The 22476-nt window shown below is 42.6% G+C and overlaps 1 protein-coding gene across 3 annotated transcripts in view; it reads right to left on the bottom strand.

The window, feature by feature from the left end:
* Window positions 1-22476, bottom strand: part of Tomosyn (syntaxin-binding protein tomosyn) — a 59944-nt gene that overhangs the window by 16943 nt on the left and 20525 nt on the right. For all 3 annotated transcript variants that reach the window (XR_014700039.1, XM_084575673.1, XM_084575735.1), the window contains exons 8-19: window positions 20002-20125; window positions 19102-19177; window positions 18208-18362; window positions 17298-17370; window positions 15770-15920; window positions 14175-14242; window positions 13819-13859; window positions 12880-13088; window positions 12128-12253; window positions 9565-9713; window positions 7007-7095; window positions 6673-6788 (exon numbers count right to left, since the gene is read on the bottom strand). Coding sequence is in view for 2 of the 3 variants with exons in the window: in XM_084575673.1 (XP_084431799.1) it covers window positions 6673-6788; window positions 7007-7095; window positions 9565-9713; window positions 12128-12253; window positions 12880-13088; window positions 13819-13859; window positions 14175-14242; window positions 15770-15920; window positions 17298-17370; window positions 18208-18362; window positions 19102-19177; window positions 20002-20125 (1377 nt within the window). In the remaining variant the exon portion in view is untranslated. The remainder of the gene's footprint in view (window positions 1-6672; window positions 6789-7006; window positions 7096-9564; window positions 9714-12127; window positions 12254-12879; window positions 13089-13818; window positions 13860-14174; window positions 14243-15769; window positions 15921-17297; window positions 17371-18207; window positions 18363-19101; window positions 19178-20001; window positions 20126-22476) is intronic.

Here is a 22476-nt window from a genome sequence, read left to right as displayed (position 1 = left end):
TTAAAAAAGACTTCAGAAGAGTATGGGTGAACACCACATAAACACAATACTTCATGCAAGCAAGGGCAGCCAGATTGGATAAATACAGCAGGCAGAGATGTTGGGAAGGAAGGCAACATTTCACAGAAGGAGCAACAATGAGAGCCGTGCACTTGCTCCGCCAGAGGTTCTGCATGCACCAGCTTGTGGTGTAACAGCACAATTACAAACTTTAAGGGACGCTAAACGAAACAGCAGTCATGGCTGTAAGTTAACCTGTAAGCTACATGAAACATTACTAAACCATAAAGCCATGCTTGAGAGCTTATGACTTCCCTTGGGCACGTGGTACTTTGCAGGCCACATCATGAAATGCTTGAGAGTCTACATTGCCACTTAGAAAGCTCTGAGGCTAGCTGGTCATACTGGCAGTGTCTCACAAATATGCAGCCAAAATTTCCAATCCAAGCTTGTACTTTTGCTAAGACATAATTATATGCTCTTGCGTGACCCACTCAGACTGCATATCCCATTTGTGATGTTGGCTATGTTGGTGCCTTAACAGCAGCCCACACCACCGGCTAGGCCTTCATGGCCAAATTAAGCAATACAGATGAGAGGTCCAGCATTAGAATGAAGTCCACTTGCTTGAACGAGTTTCTGTACTGGTATCACTACTCTTAGGGAGTTTGGGAAGTACAAGCAGCTTTATTGAACATGCACTTCCTTTCCTGTAAGATGCATCCAACTGTGCCTATATGTGCACTACAAGAAGGTAATGTAGACTGCCGGCCCCACACTCAACTCTAGGAAAGCTAACAAACAGCTTGTGTTTAGTGTCCCCTTAAGAGATTGCTTTCACAAAAGCATGTGTGGTGACCAGCCGCAGGGTGTAGTTGTTGAGGATACACAGGTACAGCACGCAAGCTTGAAAAGCAGAGTGTCATGCTTTGCTTTCAGAACCTCCACAAATGCATGCCTGACAACGGCCTTGCTACAAAAAGGAGACCTTGATGTATTTCTGCAAAAGCCTCATTATACAAAATATGCAATTGCTAATCTTATGGGTGAAGTGGTACTTTGAGTAAATGTTAAATCCAAGGCCCACGAGAATATCAAGTCAGTAGACACAGAAAAGAAACAGGTCTTTTAGTCATTTACCAAAGGCACTATATTTGTGCGCCATGGTTGGCTGGCTATGGGTTGCACTGGAAGACAATGGCAAGATGTGCAAATCTTATGAAACATTGCTTGAAGTGGGAGAAATGAGAGCATTTGATTCATGTGGCAATTTTTTTAAACATCATGTGAAGCATTTATTGCTTGTGTCCACAAACTCAGTGTCATGTGTTTGCATCATCATGCCGAGAATTGCATCAAGGTCTCCTAAACAAGGAATGCCCAGAGGAATAATGCCCGATGTTTAAGTATTCCTAGTCAAAAATATTAACCAAAAGAGCCCATTGGCAGCACTTGAACTAGAGCATGATAAGTTATATGGTTTTGTGCAAAGCTGAACACCTTTGCCACAGCAGACACTTATGCTGTAATGCTCTAAAAAAATTTATCTCCTATTCTTCTAGACATTCCTGTCAAGAATATACACAATATTACAAATGAATGTTACATATGCCAAACACCACAGTTATGCAGCAAAGTTCAGAAACCTAGAAAAAGGCTTTAAGAAAGAGCTACACAATCTCATAGCAAATGCTTGCCAAAAACAACAAAAAGCAATTGTTGCAGAAAAGCAAGGATCTTCCATAAACCACTACAAGCTGGCTTCCACACGTGACCGTCTTCGCTTGTCGCACTACAGCAACGTTTGCCTTAGCCATAAATTTATCACCCATGCACCCAGCAAAAAAAAAAAAAACACCTAAATGGCAATATCCACACAAATAGAACCTCTAGCTACTGTGAGTAAGGAGTCACTACATAATACCACCTGGCTGCTCTCACTGATGCTTTAGTTTGCAGCCCTGATTCTCAACCCTTTCGCTGTCACGAATGTACTGGCACATATTCGCGCTTCCCCCCTACAGTGACATACCGGTACGTTCTCTATCGCGAGTTCAAAACTTCGCACCTGAACGCGAAGCTGAAGCGTTTGGACAGGCTGCGCCATCGGTCAAATCTTTCTACAAGTTTATATTTTCGCCCCGTGTTGTGTTGGTACGTATATACTGCAGAGTATGAAGCGACCGCGCCCACTCCCGCCACCTCCTTTGCTGGGGCGCACGGTCACTCTGCGCTCGCTACTCTATCGCGCTGCGCGCATTTTGCGGCGCGTGCATGCAGTTACAGGTTCAAGGGTTGTTCTGCCATCTGCCGCAGGTTTGCAGGTTTTTATTTTGTTGGCGTGTCTGCTACGAGCCTACGACTCATCAAGTTCAGGGGTGCACGCCGTTGCCTCTCCAATAGCTCAATACATGACTCGATTGCTGCATTTGCTCTCTCTCGCCACGCCCTTGCTTGCAGTTAGCAGCAGCAAAGGAGGTTGTTTTAGTCTCTTTCCATCTGCCTCAGTCATCTTGATTTCACGTGCCATTTCTCTCCGCTGTGCGGGCCCCCGAAAGTGCGCCCTCGTGCGTGCGGTTACTTTTGGGTGGCTGGCCGCGCGGGACCTTCGGCTGCGAACTAGAGCGATGACTCTTGATTATAAATACGAGCCGAGCTCTGATTCAGACTCTCAAGAAGTATCAAACAGTTTTTTCTTATAATATCCTCATTTACCTCATTTATAATTAGGCTTATAATAATGATGATGTTAATTAAAAACACCTGCAGAACACTGAAATGTGCATATTCCATTGACTATGTTATTTGTGTAGCAGTCATAATTAAAAATAAATCACTACGCTCGTTTCCTGATATACTCGTTCCCTAAAACAAAGCCGACACTGGGGGTGAGTCACGGCCAGAAACGCCAGACAGCGAAAGGATTAAAAAGCCTCCAGGTTTTGCGCTGAAATACCAACACAGCAATTTGGGCAATTGCGAGCATTCATAAAATTATAAAATCGCAATACTTAATATATGCATACACAAAATCAGAATACCATAAGAAAGAGCACCAACTTAGAATCCAATGAACAGCAGTTACAGGCTGTGCCTTCAGCATTATGGACAGTGAGGCAGCGTATGAAAGCCATTTTGCAGATTGTGGAAGAAGCGCCCAATGTAGAGTTGCAATTGCATGCAGAGAATACTACAATGCACTGCACTCACATACAGGGTGCCCCAAGTCTCTTGATCAACCTTTTCTTTTTTTTCCAAAGAAAGCTAACAAATTTGTATAGAAGATAGTGAAGCAGTACTGACAATGTCTTGTCTAATACAAATAACAGTTTACTTGTTAAAATAACAATACAGTAGACAACCGTTTAGATGAACTCTGTTAAGCTGAATTCTTGGATAAGATGAACAAGAGTGAGACTACCTGTTGGTTTTCCGTGAAACTTGGTATAAAAAAATCCATTTAAGATGAACTATTGTACACCCTTTGGCTAAGATGAAATTTCACAGCACCTGCGAACTATGGCCACCCTATGCAACGGCACTCACAGGTGCCCACACAGCACTGTCAAGGAAAAACAATATGCAACATGTTTCTGCACAAGGAAGTGCAGCGTTACAAGACCGCTTCTGCATATTATTGCAGAGAATCACAAAAGACCTGTCTAGCAGATGCACGCCTTTCTCGCCGGCGTGAAAAAAGCTAGGACCTGGGCTGCTGGATATGTGATGTGTCAAATCTCAGCGCCGCACATGCATCACATCCCGTGATGTGCCTCCCACAGACTAAAAGACCTGTATGCACCAAGTACGCGAGCCTAAAAGTCTGGTGCCACATTTTCAACTGATACGGTTGTCGCAATGCGTTATCGTGGCGCAGAGATGGCCAAACACTGACGTTACGTGCATCGCCTACATCATCATCATCATCATCATCAGCCTGACTATACCCACTGCAGGGCGAAGGCCTCTCCCATATTTCTCCACTTAACTCGGTTTTGTGCTAGCTGCATCCACTTGACCCCTGCGAACTTCTTAACCTCGTCCGCCCACCTAACTTTCTGCCGCCCCCTGCTATGCTTTCCTTCCCTTGGAATCCAGTTTGTTACCCTAAGCAACCATCGGTTATCTTCTCTTCGCACCAAATGTCCTGCCCATGCCCATTTCTTCTTAATTTCCACTAGAATGTCAATAACTTGAGTTATTTATGTTATCCCTACCATTTTTCGTTCCATAACCCTCTGAGTTGTCCTCAACTTAAGTAGAACCCTTTTGGTTAGCCTCCATGTTTCAGCCCCATAGGTGAGTACAGGTAAGATGAAACTGTTGTATACTTTCCTCTTGAGCGATATCGGTAAGCTGCTAGTCATAATCTGAGAGTGCTTGCCAAATGCGCTCCATCCCAATCTTATTCTTCTTGTTATTTCCTTTTCATGGTCCAGATCTGCGGTTACTACCTGTCCTAAGTAGACATATTCGCCTACTATTTCCAGTATTTCGCTACCTAATGTAAACTGCTGTTCCTTCCCTTGGCTGTTGAACATTACCTTAGTCTTCTGCATATTGATTTTCAAGCCTACCTTTCTACTTTTCCTCTCTAGGTCATCAATCATTATTTGCAGTTCATCCCCCGAGTTACTTAGCAAGGCAATGTCATCAGCAAATCGCAGATTACTGAGGTATTCTCCATCTATCCTTGTCCCTAACTGCTCTCATTCCAAGTCTCTGAATACTTCCAAGTCTCGCCTACAGCACAAGGCATAATGGGTAACAGCTGTGCTGCTGCTGAAGGCACAGCATGATAAAGAGTCTACCCTGCTGGACACTTTCAAAGCACCCTGAGCTAGGTGGACTGCAAAAATTAGAAAAAAAAAAATACCAACCATTCTAGGGCACAGTGCAAAAAATGAGACAAAAAAGAAGTAAACGAGTCCAGTGCATTTTCAAGTACAATAACATGAACTGGTTTCACGATATGTCATCAACTTAAATCTATTATTTACAGTTATTCTGTCCAAGGATGGCAATCATTGTTTGTTTTCATCTAACATATGCGGACACACCTAGTATGCTTCAGTACCGTTCTTTAAGGGCACTTTTGTTACAGCTGCTGATAAAGCAAACAAATTTTCTGGTCCATTCACCATAGTTTGACTACATTACAAATTTTGTATGCTTTGTTTAGAGAGCAGCAAAGGTATACATAATGAAATTATCCTGTTGGCAACTGTGCCTTTGCGGTTTTCTGTCAGACATTCTTATTTTTTTATTTCAACTTGTTGACATTTAACCAAAATGTTTATACCAAAATGTTTATTGCTAGGTATGTTTGTCGACTCCACAGACCCCCTTGAAAAAGCACTTCTTATTTGCTCGACAAGTGTCGGCAGTACTGCGTTAAGGTTAAGGTCACCCAGAATGTAACGCCTTCAAAAAATGTTGGGTTAAGTCTCATGGGACACACTGTACAACTAAAATAAAGCAGCCGACCAATTTTTCAGACTCCAATAATTTGCACACGCTATATTTCAGACTTTGTTCCCTAACCATCATTGCACCCTATATGAACGTGTACATACTGGCAACTGATATTTCGAACTCTGTGGAGGGATTTTTCAGACCAAAAGTTAGCGATACTGTGGAGATCGTTTTTCGGTGTGATGCAGATGCAAGCGGGCATCGCTGTCACAACCAACCAGTTCTTAGCGGCTGTGAAAGACGCCAGACAGAATTCTAATGTATTCAAAACGGTAAAGGTACAGCATCTACCGCAGCTTTAACGACACCACTGCCCGCACGGCGGTGCAGGGAGAGGGGGACATTAGGAGACCCTCACTCGTGCGCTTTCTTCCCGTAACTTCCATATCGCGGTCCTCATGATCAATGTTGCCTATGGAAACACAATGTTATTGCTTCATGCGGTGCATACATTCGGTCGTGGCATAACTTGCAGCCGCGTCACATTGTCTGAAATAAAGTTGTGCTGACGAGAAGAAAGCATGACTTTGAGATAGTCTAATCAGAGATAGCACAGTGTGATCTGCTTCCATGGGGCTCCATTAGATCACCGTGAGGGAGTCGCATACTTTCTAGCCGCGTGCACGCCTGCCATGTCAGGGTCAATCAGCATGTATTTCTTGGTAGCCCACCACGGCAGCCCGTGAGCAAGGAAACAGATTGTGGTAGTGGACCATGTTATGCTACAGCTCTATTAATCGGCTTACAAGCAAAACATGGGAATCTGTGAAGCAAGCAATACTTAAAGCTAATTTTTTGCAAAAAAGGTTTTTTTTTTTTCATGTTGACAGATTTTTCACTCTTCGATTACTTGGACCATTTCCCGGGCATACTGCAGAGTCCAAAAAATTGGTTGGCGACTGTAGTGCAGCTTTTTATATGTGCACCATATATAAAAATATATTTAGAGCCCTTCATAACATTTGAAATGATGCGGAGTTAAACTTTAAAGAAGTACTTCCCAGAATTATTTAACAACTAATTGCAGCCTGACTACAAAAATCTGGAAAAGCATGCAAAAAATAAAATATGCAACCAAGCAGGCATCTTTCGTGAAATGCTTACAGGTGTGTGAAACACGTCTGAACTCTAATGCTTGGTTGGAATGGCTAGCTAGCACAGCCTGAGCTAGGAGAATCAATGCCAGGAAGACCTGACCTGGTCGGCACTAGGAGAACGACACTGCTCCTGTTCAGCAGAGTTGTTGTCACAAGAAGGCAGTATTGCATTCCGTTTGGGTGATCGGGCAATTCTCTGGTAGGGATCAGACGAACCTGTGGGCAGTAGGAACACGACTTAGAAAGGCTACTGCAATGTGCACAACACATGCAAACCAAAGCCAAGAACCTGGTCCAGTTACCAAGCATAACTGCAAAATTTCAGTCTTTTGTCTCATTGGCCAAGAGAACACCACGTCAGGCGACAATTATGGGCACTTTTCGTCTCATTGGCCAAGAGGACACCACATCAGGCTACAATTATGGGCACTCACCATATAAATCGGGGGTACCAAGGTTTAACACACAGGTCTTCGTACAAAGGTCCACAACAACCAGGCCACATTCATTGCCATAGGCTAATCTGCAAAAAAAAAAAGGAATGAACACTTACAAATAATGAAATGAGAAGGAAGTGTAAAAGCAGCTGACTTATACGTAGCGGTGTGTGAACACTAAAATTTCCTAATATAAATCTAATATCGGAAAAAAATGCCTTCGAATATTGAACATCTGATCATTGAAAAACATTGGCTGCCCTGTTTATCCCAGAATTCACGTGGTATTTGCAAGTAAAGTTAAACTAGAATTGTGCGGAAAATCCCTACTGAAAAATCTAGTATAAATTTTATATATACGGAATTTTGTCTATTTTCCTGTACAAGAAGGACTTGCATGAAACCAGGTACAGCTGTCATATTGCTGCTGAATAGTAAACTCTCGTTAATTCGACCTTCAAGGAACTAGAAAATGTCCGAATTAACCAAAAGCTTGAATGATATAACTGGCCTGAGAAAACTGGCAAAAACTATTTGCCTCACAGTAATTTTATTTAACGAACACATGCACGATGATCGTCTGCAAACGAGATAGAACGGAGGTGAGAAACATGCTTTTTTTCGTCAAGTGCAGATTCCACGCGGTCGAGCACTGTGGCGAAGCATGCAGTGCGGTTAAGCTGGTGACCTTGAACATTTTTCGGTGTATTCGGTAATTTACGAATCATGGTCGAAAATTTAAAATATCAGTTTTCACACAAATCGAATAACAATCACATTCGATTCATGTTCAACATTTGCACACCCCTACAGCTATGTAAACATGGCTGTAGACAGCAGGCTGTTATTTCAGCTTTCACTGGTTGGTGCGTTAATCAGGCAACCTTAGCTCTATAACTAAGTATATTGTTATTACACTGCTAACATACAATAGTTGTCCCTGTGAATTTGTACGATCATTTGTCTAGCAGGCCATACCTAGGCATTCAAGGGACTAGAAAATGTCCGAATCAACCAAAAGCTTGAATGATATAACTGGCCTGAGAAAACTGGCAAAAACTATTTGCCTCACAGTAATTTTATCTAACGAACACATGCACGATGATCGTCAGCAAACGAGATAGAACGGAGGTGAGAAACATGCTTTTTTTCGTCAAGTGCAGAGTCCATGCGGTCGAGCACTGTGGCGAAGCGTGCAATGCGGTTAAGCTGGTGACCTTGAACATTTTTCGGTGTATTCGGTAATTTACGAATCATGGTCGAAAATTTAAAATACTATCAGTTTTCGCACAAATCGAATAACAATCACATTCGCATCATATTCAACATTTGCACACCCCTACAGCTATGTAAACGTGGCTGTAGACAGCAGGCTGTTATTTCAGCTTTCACTGGTTGGTGTGTTAATCAGGCAACCTTAGCTCTATAACCAAGTACGTATAATGTTATTACACTGCTAACATACAATAGTTGTCCCTGTGAATTTGTACGATCATTTGTCTAGCAGGTCATACCTACACATGGCCCCAGGGGATCCAAATAATCCGAGGCTGCAATGCCATAGACTTAATGGGCATTTGGGGACAGTCGAAATCAGTCAGACTTCCAAATTAGCAGGGTTCAAATTAGTGATCCTTTACAGTATGCCACTTCCAAAATTTGACACTTTCTCCCTGCAGCCTTATTATGTTGTAGAATGCCACTGAATCTGTTTATATATTGTGAATATTAAGCTGAAGAGCCAGGGTGCTCACTTTTTTATTGTTATCAAGCTACTGATACCTAGATATTTTCTCTTTTTTTACGCGAAAGAACTACCAATAAATTCTGAGCAAGTACCCCCACCCGTGCCGCTCTCCCCTTACTTCACTGCTAATTTCACATTTAAGTGCCGCTCCTGGAATCGAACCCATTGGAATCTTTGGATTCAGAGTAAAATACGCTACTTCTAGGCCATGCAAGCAAGTTTGTGAGGCTTGATTAAAGCAGGGCTTTTTATCTATGTTGCTCCTGTTAGAATAATTCAAGGTCCTCCTCACAAGCGCCTCTGCAAGTTGGCAGCTGGCAGGTGACATGGCCTGGCAGGTGACATGGCCTGGCAGTGATTAGTCGGCCATAACATGCTCAGCGCTTGACAAGGTAACGTAACGTAAGGTGTGTACAAAGCATGGCTCAACCCTTTATAAAGCAACATAATGCTTCTGCATTCTCACACGTAAGCAACCTTAAGTGTCTCTGCTAAATTTTCGTTAACCACCTTTCTAATGTTGTTTTGAAACCAAATTTGCCAGCCAAGTGCATCAATTACAAATGAATAAACTGAACTAAACCTGCACCATATCGAACTGCACCTTATTCCCTTAGGAAAGGTTAAGCAAGATTTGAGGCACGTAACCAACTCCAGTCAGCATGGCCTAGTCACCCCTTACCAGGACTTTACAGTGATGTACACCACTGATACGTCAAGCAACCACATTAACGATGGTCTATAGATTCACGCTACACCCTGCACACCCGCTTCTTAAGAAGCACATAGTAATGTGTGTGTGACGTACAGATTGTACGTAGAGTTGACACTGAGAGAAGTGATGTGTCCAGGCGTCTCCCCCCGCACCCATGGGAGCATGCACACCAGGGAAGGCTGGAAGCCTGTGCCCCATTTCTGCGGGCCCGACTTGACGTTCAGCGAGGTGTAGTGCTCTGCCTGCAGGGATCAAACACACGAGGCTGCAGTGGCACATCTAGCGGCACAAGAGCTACTGTGTGCCAAATTGCATCACACAGAGGAAGCAAATTTGTGGCTATAATAAGCTTTTTAGAATATCATAACATGAACTCCATGTGGTGGATGTTCTCTACGAATGAGCTAAGTTGTATATGGTTTGAAGTTCTTACGGGGATGCTCAAGCTTCGCCATTAGAGTAGACTGGATAGTCCCAGTAAAATCACCTTTTCATTCTATGTTTTTAGATATTTTGAAATGAAAGCTTCATTAGGCAGTCGAACCCGGATATACCGAACCCGGATATTTCGAAATTTGGTTATATCGAACTCGCAGAATATCCCCTTGAAAATCCCATGTAAAAGTATAGGAAAGCTGCGTCATATATCGAACTCAATTTCACCGGTCGTTCGCTATATCGGACTCCACACCAAGCATTCCCCAAAGACAATCGCATCACCTCAGCCATTTGCCGCATGATGTTTTCAAGCCACGCACTGAGGGAATGAGAGGACACAGCTCGGCGACGGCTGGTCTAGAGCAGCGCCGCACCCTTCCCACAAAGGCGCGCGCATCTGCGGTGATTGCTGCCACGCTAGCACGTGACGTTTGAAAGTCATGTGTGTGAAGGAACGAGAGGCAAACAATGCAGCCGTGGTGTTCGGGAGAGGGGAAAAACGCGATAGAGCGAAGCGCAAGGTTTGGTTACTTTGGTTGGTTTGGTTTGGGTGTGCCCACTCTCCTGAGCTTTATCTCTCCCCTTCCTCTCTCTTTCCCGGTCTCGTTCGTAGCAGCACGCACTACGCATGCGCGGACAAGCTAGCTCAGCCCGTGGCAGACGCTTCTCCAGTGTGTGTTGTGAATGCTCTGCGCGCGGCGGCTGGCGTGCGATGAGCGTCTCTTGTCGTCATGCTGAACACGCGTAAGCTACGGTGGCCGCAGACGCTAAAAAAACGGCAGTTTTCTTTTTTGCGAGAGACGTTTATTCTTGCCGTCGGGCTGAACGTATGCTATGGCAGCTGCGAAGGTTAAGAAGCGGCAATTTATTTTTCTTTTGCGAGAGTTGTTCTTGTCGGGCTGAACGTGCAGCGCAGCGTAAGCTATGGCGGCTGCGGCCGTTAAGAAAAGGCAGTTTATTTATTTATTTATTTTTTTGTGACAGTCGTTCATTCTTGCATCAATGAATCAACGAAAGCATGCGGTCGGCTGCGGTCATGCCACCGGCTTTTAGCATTGTTCGCTGTTCGCTCCAAATGGCATTTGCAGCTATGACGCTTGGCAATGATTTTGTAGCAGTGGACTACGCCCACCCCACCCCAAGCGCGGCATGATAAATTGAACCAGGCTTGTGCAATCAAGCCATCATGCGGGCACTCTGCCAAGTTCGCTCCCTGCCACCGCAGGACCTATGAAAAGTGTAGTTAAAAGATAAACATGTTGTGGCGTTATCGCTGCGCAGCCAATAAATGAGCTGTGGATGCGACGGTCAAAACAGAGAAACGCACCACCGAACGCTGCTTTTTTTTTTTTCAAATTCTCGGAGGCAAAAATGGGGAGTGGGTTCATTATGAGTGGGTTGACTACGCGACAAATACCGTATCATTTTTCACGATCGCAAGTGGCGTCTCAAGCCAATTTCTGTATATCGAATTATCTATATATTGAACTATTTCGCGATCCCCTTCGAGTTCGATATATCCGGGTTTGACTGTATGACGTGCATATTTTTTAGTAAACCTAACTCTCTACTTCCACGATCCTAGTTCTACTCTACTCTACTCCTTGTGTCCACTCTTGGTCTATTCTGTTCACTGTGCCAGTTGCTCTGCTCTTAAAACCAACTTTAAGAACTGCACAATCTAGCCTGCAATAATATCCTTGCAAGTTATGTCTCTAGTTCCACAGGCATTCCTTTCCTCTACTCTTTGAAACCGTCGCAACTTGTTTCCGCCACTGCCAATGAGCCCTCCAAGTCCAGAGAATTTGGATTCTGTATATGCAAGAAGGGGCTCCCTGCCAAAGTTCTAGCGCTGTTTGGTGGCTGCAGACCCTCCCCTGGCTATGGGTGCAGAATGTGAAAGTTCTGCAATCTGAATTCCAGAGACCGTACCGGTAGTGCCTTGCTCTCTGCTCTATTCCTTGTGCCCCGTTGCTCTGCACTTAAAACCAACTTTCAGAAATGCTGCACCAACTAGCCTGCAATTTCGAGCAGTTGCTAGTTCGAGCAGCTAAGAAGCTTATCAACTAATACTAATTGCTTCCTGAAGTTCAAAATGAGGGCACAAAAATCATTCAATGTACAAACCAGAAACAACACTCTTAATACAGTCCAATCCAGTGGTGCTCAATTGAAATAATGCAAGGCTTAAAGTAACACAAGCAAAACGATGACCCACCTTTTTACACCCCTCTTCCAAGGCACTGGGGCAGGAACCCTGCTGCGACGACTGGCGCTGGTACTCGCATTCAGGGGAACAGTCACCTTCGTCATCAACTTCATACAGGATTGGCGTCTCAAGCACCTGCGTGAAATTATGTGTTTCATGCATTCAACACATCAAGGCTACTAGTGAGCACTGGTTTTGTAATTATGTGACTAAGCAAGCAGCGAAACCGGCTAATGAACGATGGTTCCATCCCCCAAAAGGCTCAACACTTTGTAATCTCTACATTTAAGACTTGAAACAACCATGTGAATGCAAAATTGTAAGCCTTTACTAAAAATTGCACTGCACGGCATTTGGAGACCTTTTAGACCTTTTGTTGGACTGCTTGTACAAAGAATAAAATAAGACCACATGCAGTAAGCTCCACATATTAGGCAAACAATTACAGCTGGGTACATGTATTCAAATATGCCAGGACACACCATAATTCTGCTTTTTTTAATTCTCATAATAAACATTCTGCAGCTAGGCTGAAAAGACATCATGCCTCTGCAGAAGCATGGCATGCTTCTTACCCTTATTTAACAATTTCCTCTAATTTGAGAGCTGCCTTCTACTAGTACAGATAGTACTGGCAGAAAACAAAAGCCTTATAAGATTAAACTGAGCACAGGCCTGCTTTGAGAAAGTCAACTGTCTGGAGCTAAGGGAAGCAAGAAGTATGAAGGGCAACTGAAGAACATGCTTGCATGGCAACTCACGTCTACTTCCACCGATGCCTCCTGCTTCTTGAAGACAAACACAATGACGTAGAAGCTGGAGCCAGCCACCGCCAGCAGACGGCTTTCGGCGCAGAAGGCCACCTTCTCGACAGCAAAGGGGTCGTCATCCGGCACCTCCTGACTGCCACGGCTCTTGGGCTTTTCAAATACCTTGGAAGTCTTCAAGCGGTACAGTACTTGCAACGTCACTGTGGAGAGTGCAACAGCGGCCATGGGGCAACAAATAGGATGACACAAGCAAGGGAAACGATACCACCACACAATGCCAACTTCTAACACATTGTTTATATACAGTGCAAAGATGTATGCATTTTCCAATGTGTGCAAAAGCATGAAAACATAGCAAAAAAAAAGAACTGAAGTGTTAAACCAAAGCCTTGCTTTAAGACATGTTCAGAAGAACATTTTGTAAGACAGCATGACTGTCAGCATGTTCATATTTGCAATGCAAAACCTTTTTATGTTATTCATTACATGAGTAGCTAGCTTTTGTGCCCATAAACTATGTGCTATCACTGTACTCATAGAATACCATCAATCAAAAACCCATAATTCACCAGCCTGAAATGCTCGAAAATATGGGCAATTACATAGGCATATTCGATTGTATTCACACAAAAACATTAATATGCAATAAATTTGTGATCAAGAAGATTGGTGTAGCATAGGCTACACAAAAAGGCAGCTGGTACATATACTAGCCCACAACTACTACGTTTACAGCTCATTTTCACAAAGGGGATTGTGAATCCCCACAAGCTATAGAAACCTAGCTACATGTAATACCATCACAACATGAATGAATCTTTCTAATCATCAAAAGCACCAGCCCAGAATGCAAGAAAATTTCCCACATGTGCTGGCAATTATGCTATAAAGTGACGAATGACTAGGCTTGCGCTAGTGCAGAATTCCTACCTGAAGACGCGTCCCACACCTTGAGGGAGCCATCAGCATGCCTGAAAAAAGACAAGCAGCATCCCCAGTAAAGCTGCAAAGACAACTGCTGCTCTTCTGTAGTATTCTTTGCCGCTCAACAGCAGCAGACCAGTACAGTTTCTACTGCAAGTCCCTCAACTAATGACATGTACTACACCTTGGCGTACATCCCATGAGACAAATGCTAACATGTGGCATACATAGACATGTACATCCATACATGAGCCTACGCAAGCATACAGCAACACAGAGATATGGGTCTAGGCCCATGTGATATATCCGACATATCCCACCCGCAAGGAATAGCCACTCAAGCAAGTAAAATCAATGCCTACCCAGTGATGATCACCTCGGGATAGCTGACAGTTGATGTGCCCCACTCACCCCCACTGACTGGCCACTCCTGTGAAGAAGAAAAAAGAGGAACAGGCAGTCAAGCACCTCAACACTTTAGCAGAGGCTGCTGTGAATTACAAGCTTCTCACTTCAGCTTTTCCAAGTGCCATGAGTTAATGCCATAAGCTAAGTTGTGCAGCTACTTTTTTTTTTAAGCCACATTGTAACCTGCCTGACCCATTCACATTTTTAACATGCTGAATTGCACTGGAATTAAGCACAGATGCTATAGCCTGTGGCTGTTAGAATGTGAAGTGCAATGAACAGCAATCAGTATTCAATGCACATAAGCTGCACATGAAAGAGAGGTCTCATGTAGCAGCTACTATTTTGGCTCTTTATAACAACAAAAACTTAAAGTTACCGACCAATAGTCTGTGACAACCTAGCCTGAACACTTGTGCCCATGATTGCTCACTGTCTAGGGTAAATTTTCAGTCTGTCTTCTAGCAGAAGAAATTTCAGAAATGTATAAAAATCTTCATGTCATGCAAGAAGAAAAAGCTGCCACTCAGGTCTGATAAACATAAAACAACAAGCTTCACAAATACAATACTGTTTATACTAGGTCTTCCTGAACTTAGTGTACGAGACCAAGGCACTGCTAACTTGTAGTGAGCGGTAACCTGTGCCAAACTGTGAAAGGGGTACAAGTCTCTGGCGAAGAGACTGCATCAAGCCCAACCGTTGCTTGCCGTTAGGGATAGCGGTTGACTAACCCTGGCTACGCCCCTAGTGGAAACGCTGCACACCGGCACAAAGAAGGACAACATGGATTACAACGTGCATGGGAGTGTTGTGACAATCAGCCACCATCAAACTTACTGCAAAAAGAACTGTTAAGCAGCAGTCACCATAACCATAATAAGAATCTGTGCAAGTTATTAAGATACAGCTCTGGTAATACTCAATTTATGTTTACATCAATCTGAAAAATAAAATAAAATGACAATGATTTCTCAAAACACACCGAGAAGGTGTACACCCCATTAACAGCTGTCTGACAGCACCACAGGAAATAATGTACTATACGCACTCTTTTGTAGCACTGAACAACCCTCCTGCAAAAGCCATTTGGCACATGTTTTGTCACAACTTTAAGTGTTATACAGTAGTCTTGTACTACTAGAGGCCCTGTCTTGCTACAGCATTTCCAGTCAGTGATCCAGGACATGTTTTCTCGCTATGAAAAACTCAAGAGAGCTTCCTAAAAGGGGAATTAGATTCTGATCCTGAGTTTTGACTAGACTGATGGTTTATCTTGCGAAAGCTTCTCGATGTTGCAAATTAGAATACCCCATTAGTTAGTTAGCTTCTTAGATCACAATATATTTGTACTTCTGGCAGCTTATCAAGAGTTGACGGCTGTCTCCCTGTAATGTGCTTCTTTATGGACAGAGGAGTTAAGATCTATGTTGTGATAATGGATCTTAGTAAATATTTATTAGCATAAGAGAGAGGCTAGATGCCATACTGCCCAACTCTGCCGGTCAAAACAAGGCCCAGAATTGCAGAGCCACAGCAATGTGCACACCTTTTCCGAGAACCCGCCCCTCTTGTTGGCCTTGCTTCCCACCGAGTAGAAAGCAGGAATGAGGTCTGTCGGACAATCAGCCAGGTAGGTACAAAAGGTCACAGGAGATTCATGCAGGTCCATCGAGTAAGGGTTCTGGAAACATGGGTAGCTGCAACCAGCAACATGTAGACAGTCACTCACTGAAGACAAAACTAGCAACAAAACATCTAGTCTACGTTCACAAGAAAGGTTTGCAGTTTTCATACAGGATTCAAAAGGCTGTAGAGTGTGCAATCCAATTAGCCTCTAATGTAGCAAAAACTGACAAGGAAACAATCCTTAATTATGTGGATGATCAACACTCAAAATTTGTATCTGGGCAATTAGAAGTAAATTAGCTTGCTCCCCACGATACCATCACCATAAACAACCCTATTATGTATATTAACTGAAAGATAGCCTTCTCCAGTTATTTCTGTGCCATGCCAGCCTTTCACGCAAAGTTATTCTTGCCTCTCTGCCTGAATTTCAGCTGCCCGTGACTGCATTTTCTTTGCCCTGGAGAGCACTCTGTCCTTCTGAAGTTTCTAAGCACACCCTCCCACTTCTTTTCAAGCACCACACGTTAAAATAATTGCCATAATTAGTGACACAAGGAAAGTCAACAAGGCCACATCAGGTGGCATAAATTTTTTAAAAACTTAAACAAAGAAAAAATAAAACACAGTAAGGCCAAGTATTATGCAATAGACATGCAGACAAGGCAGACATTGATTGCAGTTGGACATGTCACCACCAGCTGAATGTGCTGTAGAAAAAAAAAGAAAGAAGAAGCTCCCCAATTGCATGAGAACCACAGCCATGGCACCGTGATCTCCAAGGCCAGCCATACAGCAAACATACATATCGAGATTCACAGCGTAACCTTGATAATTTGCAGTTAAAATTAATAAACCTCAATTTTAGGCAGCAATAGCTAATTGGTTCTTTTGTGTACACCAGTGGTATGTGGAGATGTGCACTTCAGATTTGAGTCAAATGATAGCTTACTGGACTTTCCACATTATGGCCTAGTATTCAGGTTTATTAACCACTTGAACTGCAAATTATCAAGCTTACGCTGCCAACCTCAGGGTGTTAGCTACATGGCTGGCCTTGGAGCAGAGAACAAATAAAAAAAAAAAAAACCAAAGAATGCTACCAGTGGGGATAGAGTCATTGCCTTGTGTTGTGTGGATTGCCAACCAGCTCAGCAACACCCGCAGCTGGCCTGCCCTTTGCTTTTGTAGTTCTTTATGCACATATCACGCAGCCTCAAGAATGTTACCCGGAGCAGCTTATGACCACAATGGCAAATGCAGGATATCCTATACCTATTACACCAAGAGTGTGGTCAAAGCTAGGAATCAGCTCTAAAGCCAACTCTGCTAATGATATATAAGCCATGTAATGACATGACCTTAAGCAACAACTTTACATTCCAAAACAGCAATAAGATACCAATAAAGTAGACTAAAACAGTAACAAGGTTGTCATCGTTACATACCCTTGGCTTGTGAGGTCAACCACCACTAGATCATTCTGTAGAAGAACAACAACAGCGTAGGGCTCATGGAAATCTGAAAAAACAATACAGAGAGCAATGAGATCTTAGCCGATCAGGTTCCGACAGTGTGAAGAAGAAACACTGGTTTAAAACTCCAAATAACTGCGAAGGAAAAAAAAATCGTTTTAAAAATAATAGTGTCCTGCCCGCTTGTATGCCTCATTTTCTATGTTGTCGCGAAGTTTCAATGCTGAAAACCACCGGGAAGTATTCTTTAAAAATCTTTTCGAGCACAGTGCTGGCTCTGTATATTGAAGTGCTTGGCCGATCTGCCTTTTCCCCTCTTAGTTTTCAGACTACATCCTCACCTTGTTGGGCAGCTTTCACCATGACTGTCTTATCTATTTTGATCCAGTTTGTTTCATTGTAGAATCATACCACAGATAGCAATATTTACAGTTATTAAATTTTAAAAATAAATTTCTTGTATGAAGTTATCTTTAAAACAGAAATTTCTACAAGAATTGCGCTGCGAAAATTCAGAACTGCAAATGCGTCCTGCAAAAAAAATTATAACCATGCCATGGTTAAATTATATACCTGCAGGAATGCGATAAATGTTAAACCAGCCTTGCACTACATTTTGTTAACTTTCCAGGCTTCTCACAAGGTCCAAGGGAAGAATAAATGGTAGAAAAGAATATTCTCGACATATGACATCGTGTGAGAGTAAACAAAATTATTTTTAATATGCTCAACAAATTTCACGTAGTTGCAAAATACAGATTTGCTTGATGGGAGACTTAAATAAACTGGCACATTGCATGCTCAGACAGACTTGAGAAATATACATTTCTAAAACAACCCCTAGCAACTATAAGTGTACGCATGAAGACATTAAGAAACGCACCACTTTGGAATGGGGTTTCACAGAGGGTAACAAAATCAACAATATTGTGCTCCATTTCCAAAACTGTTGTGGTTTTTCCATGAATAACAGTCAAAGCTGGTGTCTGGCCACTCTTGTCAAAAGGAAGTCCTCCAGAAAAAATAACAAAGGAGTCCCTGAAAAAGAAAAAAAAATAGTACAAAAAAGTGTGCACATTTCAGTTCCGGCATGCTACAAAAGCAACCAATAATTTAATCTTGTCCTGCCACTTAAAGAAAGAACCTAATTAGCAGACAGCACCAAAAGTAAACACCTTACCAATCTGAGAAGGCACTTCGGTTGTCATTTTCAAGGTATGTCAATTTCAAGAACTATAGACAACCTGTACCTGCCATTTGCCCCTTTTTTACTGCCAGGTAAAAAAAAATGCACCCATCACCGAGTATTTTTTATATTGAACAAGGCACAAAAACTTCTGCCTCCAAGTTGGGATCCTTTAATTGCAACAATCAAAGGAAAGGATAAAATTAAACTTGGCGAAACAGATTAACATCATGTTGTACACATCAACACCTTCACAGAACAATAATGTGCCTGCGCGTTGGGCTCCATGAATGGAAAGGTTACAACAAACAAAGCACAGAGGCGGCTGGCTACTTAGGACACATCTTTTCCTTGGCAAATGGCTGCATGCATATCATTTCTGTTAAGGTACTTGCATGGCGTGACTTCCTGTTTGGAAAAGAGAAAAAATAATTTTGTAATTTTTGACAGAAAACACACTCTCAAGGTTAGCATACATTATTGTAGCCTAAATAGCAAAACAGTTGTGGCTAAGAAAGTTTGAAAAACAAGGGGAAAAAAATGAAAGGTAGGGAGAGGGACAGAGTAAAAACTGAGCTTTGTGATACATACGCTCCCCTGACTGTTTTCCATTCCGCCTTGTAAATGGGCTTGCATGGATCAGGTTTGCCTTCTTTTGCATTCCGTACTGAAAATGAAAGGAAGTGGCTTTTTTAAAAAAAAGATCATGACCTTTCGCACCCACAGTGATGCAAGGCAGAGGAGAGGCCCAGAAGCGGTAAAAGCAAAATATAGTAAACTGATACTTGCCGCAGCATTAGAAAAGCTACCAAACCCCTCTTGTCGCAAGTGAAAGCCTAATACTAGTGAAAGATCACTGAAAGCTACCCAGTGAGTATGATACAGGGAATGCTTCAATGCAACGTTCCAAGAGCACCCTACCAATCTTTTCAAGCTGCACTGCTGCTTGAAAGGGAAGCACTTATTTCAGCCATTTTTTTTACTACTACCTATACACAAGTTCCCCCATCTTTCCAACACCCAGTACACCTTGAATTTCGTAGCCGTTAGATTTTGGTACAACAGAAACCTCAATGATTTCACCTTTGCTACCTGCAAGAAATCTGTACACCTTATATTCTACATATTACAACATTACCGAACAGCCTGTTTAGATTAGAACAGCAAGCAAGCTTCAAGCATGAGTTACATGAAAGAATGGCATGTTTTACAGAACTAAACATCCTCATAAGGTAATAAATATGCAAGGCTTTAGTTGGCAAAATTAGTAATAGATTCTTAAGCTCCCATACGAATGCAAAAGCTATCAAGGATACCTTCAATGACAACGGAAAAGTTAGCATAAAGAGTAAGAAGAAATGAAAATGCACTTTTAATCAACACAAAGGCTGATAAGTTTAAAACATAATCAAATTTAACAGTATGCAGCCAAATAAAGTAAAGTAGATCCATGGCATAACTCCTGAAACTGATCAGCTGTACATAACTTACCATGCGGGAAGATGACATTTATTGGTTTTGCTGGCGCTCGTATGTTCCACGTAGTCAGGCTGCCATCAGAGTGGCTACACATGAACTGCTTGCCTTCATGATGCCACGCCACAGAATGGAGAGCCTGCCCAAGAGAAAAGACAGCCTCATTAGACAGGCAGCCAAGTTTGGTGCACATGCCATAGAGATCGCTGAGAGCAGCAGCACAAGCTACCGCACTCACGTGAAACTTCAACCCCTTTTCAAGGTAAATAAGAACAATCAATAACTTTAGGCATTCTAGCAAACATTAAAATATTCAGTATCAATGCAATCCAAACCTTCACAAACCTTCATAAGCTGAGCTAGGTGGTGTCCTTATTTCTTTCCGTTGTTTGTTTTTTAGCGCAGTTGTCCTACTCGTATGATGATTTGGTTTGGTTTGGTTTGCAGGGTTTAACGTCCCAAAGTGATGTTGTAATGGAGGTATCCAGAAATATCGACCATCTGGGGCTCTTTAACGTGCACTGACATCGCACAGCACACGGACGCCACTCCATTTTGTCTCCATCGAAACGCAGCCGCCTACAGTTGGGATCGAACATGGGTACTCTGACACATCAGTCTGGCATCTTAACCCTTGCACCAGTGCGAAGGGGCACTCATATGATGGGTTTCTAGAATGACTTGGCTCTTTGAGGCACTTCATTTGCAATTTTAAAACTTATACTTTAAAATGTCAGAACAGCCTTTCTTTTTGCATGCAATAATACTGTGTTAGAAAAATAATTTATTTAAAAAGACCTAACCATGCCATCAAACCAGACCTATTCAAAATATTAACTTCAATATTATTTGAAGCAAATCCGTACCCACTCTGAATTTGGCTTGTGTCAATTTTCACAAGCCAGCCAGTTTCAAACTTGCAAACCAAGAGATACTAATCAAAATTATGTGATGTACAACAAGATCCCTAGGTAATGTGCAAATTACAACCAACTCAACTGAATGCTGGTACAGCAAGGTAATGTTTACTTTTCATTTAGTGCTGTACAGCTTTAAGTGCCATCATTCATATCCCAGCCTACTAGAATGACTCAATACAATGTGCTTACTTTGGCAGCCACCAGAAGTGTGGTAAGCTATTCAAAGACAATAGTGTCTCACAGCTACACATTTTGTGCCTTTCTTCTATCCACTGCTTTCGTGTCACATGAGATTTAGCATGCCTCAAGAGCCCAACCCTGCACTACCGACACACACGGTACTTTTTTTTTTTTCTTATTTCTAGACCTAGGAATGACCAGTGGACATTTAGTGGGCTCATTGAGAAACTAATTTTACCTTGATTACTGTATAGCTAATAAAAAATAGCCACAATTCTTTTTGCCCCTCAATACACACATATAACACATTTTCCACATGAGTTCGGATGTAAAGTCGAGTGAGTGATTTGCCCAAATCAACACGACATTCTCAAGGGTACATAAAATCAAGGCACTGTTCTATCAACTTGGCACATTTCAAGCACTTACGAATTACCATTCAGCAGTGTTTTCAAGCATGAAATGCTTTCAGTTCTCGTTGTTGGCACAGCAGATGGAGAACACAGCACTTGACTGCAGGAAAACATAAGGGTGAGCCTCAACAAACTTTTATGGGTCACCTTTTAATGCCTACCATGCTGCGCTGCCACTAGAGCAGTGCACGCATCAACAGGTGCCTTCATAGGTGAGAGAATTAATCTAGCATGCAGTGCAAAGGGGCCTATGCTCGGTCCTGCAGCCAGCACGCAAGCATTTTTGGCAGCACTTGATGAACGAGGCGACAGCGCCTCATGAATTGCCATCACTACAGGATGTGCACATCAGCCAAAATTATATACCACAGGCCCCAAGGTGTCATCCATTGGCATTGCCGGTAACGAACTAATTTGCTCTCCCACTCACTGCTTGATGGTGGTGCTATTCTATGGTTATTTGTGTGCACGTATTATGATGGCATGATACCTATTTCATACTCGCATCTACTACTCTCAATTACAGAAGAATCAGTGATGCATTAAAAAAGGAGATTTCCCTGTAGCTAGAGCAAGAAAGCTGATGAGTGTGAAGAAGTTGCAGAAAAAATTATGGAGGGCACTTATAACTGCTTGTGTGCTGTGAAAGCAAAAGCATTGACTGCTTTGTATTCCAATCACTAATCCACTCTAGGCCACCCTTAATTTCATGTAATCAAAATTCTTTTTTCCAACTTAACCATCCTCATTCCACCCTACAGCAACTTAATGCGATGTAATCTGCTTAGTCCATAGCAATCCAACAGAATCTAGTTATATCTTCGGTAACCCAACCTAATCCAAAGAAACACACCTTTAGCCCAATGCAATCCCTCATTAATCTGAATTAACTCCTAATGATCCACCCCTGATCCAAAGTTATCTGCCCGCTAATGTAATCGTTCTGGGCTCCCTATGCACTGCATAGATTTCTTCCA

Source organism: Amblyomma maculatum, chromosome 1 (genome assembly GCF_055883805.1).
Source record: "Amblyomma maculatum isolate TAMU_Amacu chromosome 1, ASM5588380v1, whole genome shotgun sequence".
Classification (NCBI taxonomy): Eukaryota; Metazoa; Arthropoda; class Arachnida; order Ixodida; family Ixodidae; genus Amblyomma; species Amblyomma maculatum.
Note: the sequence above shows the minus strand (reverse complement) of the source record. Positions and strands in the feature narration are given on the sequence as shown.